This window comes from Neltuma alba, unplaced genomic scaffold, assembly GCF_004799145.2.
Source record: "Neltuma alba isolate B1F8T4 unplaced genomic scaffold, ASM479914v2 tig00012231_pilon, whole genome shotgun sequence".
Lineage (NCBI taxonomy): Eukaryota > Viridiplantae > Streptophyta > Magnoliopsida > Fabales > Fabaceae > Neltuma > Neltuma alba.
The window spans coordinates 25,650-33,265 of NW_021636761.1; the positions used below are offsets into that span (position 1 = coordinate 25,650).

Consider the following 7,616-nt stretch of genomic DNA (forward strand, 5'->3'; position numbering starts at 1 on the left):
AAACCTCCCACAAATTCTCCCACCCAGTTCGAATTCCCTCCCACTTTCAAATTTTCTTTTTCTTTAAGGCCTGGTGTTCACAAATCACAACAACACTGGTACTAGTACACTACCAGACTAGGTGCACTTTTAGACTAACTTTTTATTTTTATTTTTTAAAAAAAGCGCATTTTTTATATTGTATGGAATAAACATGTGTGACAATACTTTTTCTGGAGGGTACAAAGTATCACGTCCATTTCTTAATATATTCGCTCCATTTTTAATATAAAATATATTTAACTAATTTGATTATATTAAAAAAATTAGATGAATTAGCTAATTATAAAAAATATGATTTTTTTTAAATATTATAATCATCTTTCTTAATATCTTTCCTCTCTAAGATCAAAATCAACTCAATAATTAAGTCCTATATTAAGGACTGGAAGAGTAAAAATTTAAAGATTAATTTGAGTGTATTAAGAAAGTTTGTTGAGTTAGTTATTTGAAATAAATAAGTACTCGTATTATTTTTTCTAAAATATCATTCCTAACTATGTGTATTAATTATAACTACTATTTGATAGAATATTTAACATGTGTAACTATTATAATGACTGCTTTAGGAAAAAAATGAATACATATGGAAAACAAATATAAATTGAAATATTATATTTAATACTCTTTCGGTTCTAAATATAAGACTCTTATATTTAGAATAAAAAAATATTAAATTTAAAATTAAATTAATTCTTATATTAAGAATGATAATTATTTTAAGAGGTCTTAAATATCTCCAGGTCTCATTTGGCTTATCCATGTATATGGGTGTATCTACATCTAGGGGATCGAGCAGAGGCTTGAAGCCAGTCTCTTGTAATCTTCCGCATTCTCTCTGCACCAAAACCGCATCTCATAACCAACCCTCATACTACCTCTTATTCTAACTATAAAAACTAATTGACTAATTTAAAGAAATTAAAAAAATAAGTTGAGTTAGTTATTTATCATAAATAGGTATTGTCTTTCCTAAAATATCCTTACTAATCAAGTGTATTGGCTATAACTATCATTGTTAAAAGGACTACTTTGAAAAAAGACGTATAATATGAAAAACAAAGTAGATTGGATCTTATATCTAGGACCAAAATAAAAATCAAATAAGGTCTTATATTAAGAAGCGGTGATAATATTACCTCCACTTTTTAATATAACAATCAGTTAATTAATTTAAGTAAATTCAACAAACTTGTTAAATTAGCTATTTGTGATAAACAAGTGTTATCTTTTTTAGAATATCCTTATTAATCATATATATTGGTTAGAACTACGAAGACTACCTTAAAAAAAAAGACTAATATGAGAGACAGAGTGAATTGGGGTCTTATATTTAAAACCAAATTAAAAAAAATAGCTCTTATATTAAAAACCGGAGTAATATATTTTCTTCAATCCACGTGATAATGTACATTCAAATCTTAAATATAATAGTTTAGTTATCAATGCCTCGCAATTAGACCACCATCGTCCATAATTTACAAGAAAACTTATCATTGGATTCAAAAAAAGAAAAAAAAAAGAAATTTGATTATCAAAAAATCACAATGAGAAGTGACCAACAGATGTTGATATTCCTTATCCTAAAACTTTTTGCTGCATGCTCTTCAGTTATCAATAGACTTTAGAGTAATTAAATCTTTAAAAAAATTGTTTTGGAGGTACCTATGCTTTTTCTCAATTTTTAATTTAGTACCTATATGTTTTTTCCTCTCAATTAAATCTTTAATTCTGCTCTATTAACATTATTGATCCTTACACAAAGATTATAGATTCTAACAGAGCAAAGTTATAAAAACTAATATTGCAAAAAGAACAAAATTAAATGATTTAATTAAGAAAAAAATACATGAATATCAAATTAAAAATAAAAAAATACAGGTACCTTCAATATGATTTTTCCTTAATTCTTTTTTTGGGATTTATTGTAATTCTCCTTAATTTATATTGTATTGTTGTTACTCATCAATTATGTGGTCTCTATATATGTATAAAACTGGAAAATTAATATGCTTTTTAATATTGTTTCACATACTTCTCAAATGAAATAATACATATAATTAATTGAAAAAAGAAAAAATATTTTTTTAATTAAAATTATATGAGAGTTTCGTATCTCGCGTTGTGTCAGCTCACTAAGGGTAAATTTCATAACCCACAACTAATCTGTATATAAATATTATATAAAAAGTTGACACAAATTTGATAATAGAAGAATAAGAATTATTTTTTTTTCCCAAAATACCTCAAAGACGTCATGAGTTTATTAAAATTTTAATAGAATTTTAATAGAATCCACTAAGCGTGAAAGTTAAAAAAGAAAAAAGAAAGCTCATTTATCCAAAATTCCAAACACCTCCAGATTTGATTACAACTTAATGGGCAGAACATGTTTTGAGAGTCCGTTTCAAAGTTTAACTTGCCGCTGGTTTAGATTATTTATGGAGAAGTGATTTTTGTGCTATAAACAATATACATATGAAAAAAAGTTTTGTTTTGAAAATTATAAAAACAGTTATTTTAAATAGACTAACTACTTTCAAAACAAGATATGTTTAAAATAGTTTAATTTTAAATGATTCAGTTTGCATTTGATTAATTGGAGTTTCATGCATGCTCCACTCAAAGCCTCCACACATCTATTGGCATTTTTTTTCCCTTTGACTGTTTAAAACATGCGAAGGATAGACGCTTGATTCATCTTATTATTTGATATTATTATATTCTATATTTAATATAAAACCCCGGTTAATTGACTAATACAACAAGATAAAAAAATCACTAAATTACTTTAACGTGTTTATAATTATCGGTTTTTTTCAAACTAATTTAACTCATTCATATATGCTGACTAGTCAAACTATTAATACTTTTAATACTTGTAAATTGAAAACATCCCAAATTTACAAGTAAATCCTTGATATTTACAATTCAAATTCATATAATTTTCGTATTAGTTCTTTATATTTTATACAAGTCAACTTTTTAAATTTAAAAGTGAACCTACCTACTATTTATTTATTTATCCTATTATGTTAAAAATTTCAAAGCTAGGTTTATAAATTTTAAAAGTTCTTCACTTGTAATACAAAATGACATAAATTTTTTCCCAAAACAAATATAAAAAAATATTAACATTAAAGATTTACTCATAAATACTCTAAAATATTAATATTTTAATAAAAAATTCATTAAAAATTACTTTTATTGCCGGCCATGACCGATCTGTCGCCATTAATATATGACATTTTATGAGAGAAATTAATTATAACGAAGTCTTCAAGAATTTAAAATATTTTAGTAAATTCGTGATACCCAATAGGTCTTTTTCTTGACTTGTAGTTTGTACTACTACGCAATATTTCCTAGTTTTTATTAAAAACCTTCTAAATGGAGGGGGGGAAACGAAAAAAACGACGCAACGATGCGTTTTAGACTTCGGGTAAGACGCAGTTCAGTTGTTCTCATCAAATTCAAAACCGTCTTCTTCAACCATGCTATAACCGCCCACGACAGCAGTCATGCACTTGCGTTGTAAGGCCAAAATAAACGATTTTTCGATCCACACTCATTCTTTCCATCCATTTTCAACATGTGCTAAACAATTAAGCAATCTTCATTGCTCATTACAGAAGAACCCCTAATGATTTGAAATTTCGAGCAAGAAAATGGAAGTGCAGAGGACCACGATCATCTTCTTAGCCCTTTGGTTACTTAATTATCTGAATCCGCTAGATGTTGCTGGAGTTCAAATTATTTCTAAATCAAGGCTCGAGAAGTGTGAGAAAAACTCCAACTCCGACGATCTCAACTGCACTATGAAAATCGTTGTGAACATGGCTGTTCCAAGTGGCTCGGTAATCTTCACTCACTTCTTTGAACTCCCTTTCTCCCCGTGACTTCCCAGGGGTTTCTGCGAGTTTCACATGTAGTTTTGTGCGGAAATACATTTTTCCTCCACCCCTTTTGATTTCCCCGGCCCCCGCGGAAAAAAAAAGAAGAAAAAGAAATTGTATAACGTAAATTTGGCAGAAAGAGCATAATGTACTTGGATGAAACAGAACGCCAAGGGTTCACGTTATCTCTATCTCTAATCTTCCTCTGTAAGAAATACTTTATATTTGGGCACACCTAAATGACAAGTGTTATGATCATTACTTTTGTAGTGCTGGATGTAATCATGGTCAAGCAAATCAATCCTGAAGTTGCCTCTTTTAACTCTGTTGGGTACTTTTGTTTATTTTTTCCTTAATGGGCATTTGTCTTTTCAATGCTAGAGTGGAGGAGAAGCCTCAATTGTTGCGGAAATTGTAGAGGTGGAGGAAAATTCAACTAACAAGGTGCAGACATTGCGAATACCACCAGTCATAACAGTCAACAAATCTGCTGCTTATGCTTTGTATGAATTAACATATATACGGGTATGGGAATTTTCATTTCACGTTTTTCCTAACTAGTAACCTTTAGTTCACCCAAAAACAAAAAAACAAAAAAGAAAAAGAAAAAGTAACTCAGTCCTTCTTATTGGCTTTTGCTGCATGACAATCGTGTCCCCTGATACCTGTAATTTTTGGTGCGCTAAATTTGTAACACGACATTTTAACAGGATGTTCCATATAAACCAGAGGAGTATTATGTTAAGACGCGGAAGTGTGAGCCAGATGCTGGTGAAGAAGTTGTAAAGATATGCGCGAGGCAAGCCATGTTTGATTACTATTTTAATCAGAGATTTATCCTAGCCTCACAGTGTGCTGCCATATGGTTTTCACTGATAAGTTTTTGTTTGTTTTGTAGGCTGCGAGACGATGAGGGTCATGTTATCGAGAAAACTCAGGTGACATTTTTTCTATCATGTTGGATTTGCTTTAAGGCTATGAACAAAGCGTGTACCCTGAGTATTAATTTTGCATATGAACGAGTTATTTGGCTGCTTAAAACAAAATGCCAGATTTCTTTATTTGGTCATGCCTTTCAATTTGTGTGTAACATCTCTCCTGCTTTTTTTTTCCCCAATTTATTTAGCCCATTTGCTGCCCATGTGGGCCTCAACGTCGGATGCCTTCATCATGTGGAAACTTTTGTAAGTGCTTTGATGTTATTATCATAAATTTTGAGGCTAGATGGAGGCCTGGAAGTAACAGGGCTTGATGATATTGACATGACTAGTTGACAAACTGACAAAAGGAAAGGCCAACACTGCACATTGCGTGCGTTTTCCGGGCGAATGGCAAGCTTCTCCCATCTCTTTATATCCAATTGCGATTTTTCGGTGGTTTAGTTGATCCGTAAATGTCGATGAATAAATAGCATACACCATCTCTCTTCCTCAACTTATTTCTTGCTTGCAATTCAGGTTCATGTTTTCAGCATTGGGCGCCGGACATTGGGATTTAGTGTTCTGATACAGGTGAAGACTGGAACAAAAGTTTCGGTACGTAATTATTCGTTTCTCTGAATAATATAGTAGTTTAATGATATATCAATCACCTTGTGTCAGGCATTTGTATTCCATGTCATCATTCTGGGTTTCTTTACCACAGGGGACAATCTTTTGATGAGCAATGTAATTTCTATATATTTCCTTAGGTTGAATAACTGATAGGATGAAATCAATACTACCCATGGAGTTATCTGGCTTGTTATGTTGACGCGACTTTACGGGCTATTTGATTCCTTTAATTGTTGCTTTCTAATTCATTTTTGTCATAGTTCTGATTGCTTGTTTGTCTTGAGATAAGATGGCTGTTTTGCCATTTTGTTTTGGTTTTCTAAACTTCCCTTTCCTTCTGGATTTCTTTGCATTTAGTAGATATTTTATCTGTTTATATTTTGGTCTGCAGGAAGTGGTTGTGGGTCCTGAGAATAGAACAGTGACATCTGATGGTAACTTTTTGAGGGTTAATCTTATTGGAGATTTTGTGGGATACACAAATATACCTTCTTTTGAGGATTTCTATCTTGTTGTTCCAAGGCAGGTATGCTTGTTTCACTGATATAACCATAAATGACATTTATTGATTTAACAGCCATAAGCAATATATTGGAAACCAATCAAACAGTAGAATTTTTTTTTTTTCCATGTTTTCTTTGATGGCAGGGAGGCCCTGGTCAACCACAGGATTTGGGGAGAAACTTTTCTGCATGGATGCTGCTAGAGAGAGTGAGGTTTACCTTAGATGGTCTTGAATGTAACAAAATTGGTGTCAGTTATGAAGCTTTCAATGGACAGCCAAACTTTTGCTCTTCACCATTTTGGAGTTGCCTGCATAATCAATTGTGGAACTTTCGGGAGGTTGGTAAAATCAAACTGCGATATGAATGCTTATTAAATTCCTAGTAATTATGCTCTTTTCCTTCCTTTTTGGGTAGGATCTCTTCCTTCTTTTTCTAACCATATTTTCTGCACTTTCACGGGATGATTGTGTGAAGTAGTTTTTGACAGTGTTCTAGCCCTTCTACCACGTAAATATGTGAACTGAATAAACTTCCATTGGTACATTTTATACTTGTCGTTGTCATTGTTGTAATTTGCAAAGAAAATTTCTTGTCCTCAACAGGCTGACCTAAACAGAATCAATAGGAATCAGGTTCCACTCTATGGCGTGGAAGGAAGGTTTGAAAGGATAAACCAGCATCCAGTATGTTGCAATAGTTGTACTTTACATTTACAGGTTTTTATATTTCAAATTATACGTAACTTGACTTGGTGGCAGAATGCAGGGACCCATTCTTTCTCCATAGGAATCACGGAAGTTCTTAATACAAACCTTGTGTTAGAATAAGTGCCAATGACGTAGAATATGTCTACCAAAGGTATATAATATTAGTTGCCAGTATCTCTCTTTATATTTGCTAAGTAAATGATGGAAGGGATATTACAATTCAAAGCCTGATAAGGAAGCAGCATTGCCTCAAAAGAAAAATTTCACTGGAGGCGGCACTTTGGAAAAAAACAAAAAAGTGGCAGAGAAATGTGGTTAATTTTATTGGAGATGATTTTGGAGGAATGGTTTTGATTTTCCATGAAATTACAGCAGCTTTTTGGTTCTTCATATGTTAATATAAATGCTTTTCTCTAGGAGCCCTGGAAAAATTTTAAGTGTCAGCGTCCCTACATTTGAAGCTTTAACTCAATCTGGAGTTGCAACCATCACCACTAAGAATACTGGTGAGGTGGAAGCATCATATAGTTGACGGTAGTTTGCTGTTCAACTTTCCTATCATAGCTCCTCCCATTTCAGCTATTAGATAACGCCTATGCTAAGCTCAAGGGATCTATATCTGTTTCTTAAACATTCAATTAATTTATTGTTAACCTCACTTTCTGACACAGTGGTTGGTATGAATTAACTTGATTTCAACAAGCTCAGCATTATTGCTTGATTCTTGAAGGTGTTTGCAGAGCTCTGTTCAATCTCGTTTTGGTTATTTGGTTAGTTTGTTAAATTGATTGTGGTTAAAAATTCTATGATGAGCTAAGAAAATGAAAATAATAAATCCTTGATGTTTTTTATGTACATATGTTTTGTTGAGTACACCATTCTGGGGCTGCGGGTACAACTTTTTTCGGTTCTGAT

General features: G+C 31.9%; 1 protein-coding gene across 1 annotated transcript; it reads left to right on the forward strand.

Annotated features, from left to right (window-relative positions):
* The first annotated feature begins 3,707 nt into the window (after window positions 1-3,707).
* Window positions 3,708-7,233, forward strand: LOC114725185 (protein HAPLESS 2-like). The gene is given in 13 exon segments (XM_028911673.1): window positions 3,708-3,896; window positions 4,317-4,460; window positions 4,646-4,734; window positions 4,834-4,873; window positions 5,062-5,119; window positions 5,206-5,270; window positions 5,393-5,470; window positions 5,880-6,014; window positions 6,137-6,331; window positions 6,597-6,677; window positions 6,753-6,816; window positions 6,819-6,852; window positions 7,119-7,233. Coding segments are annotated over 13 exon segments (1,287 nt in total).
* The last annotated feature ends 383 nt before the right edge of the window (window positions 7,234-7,616 follow it).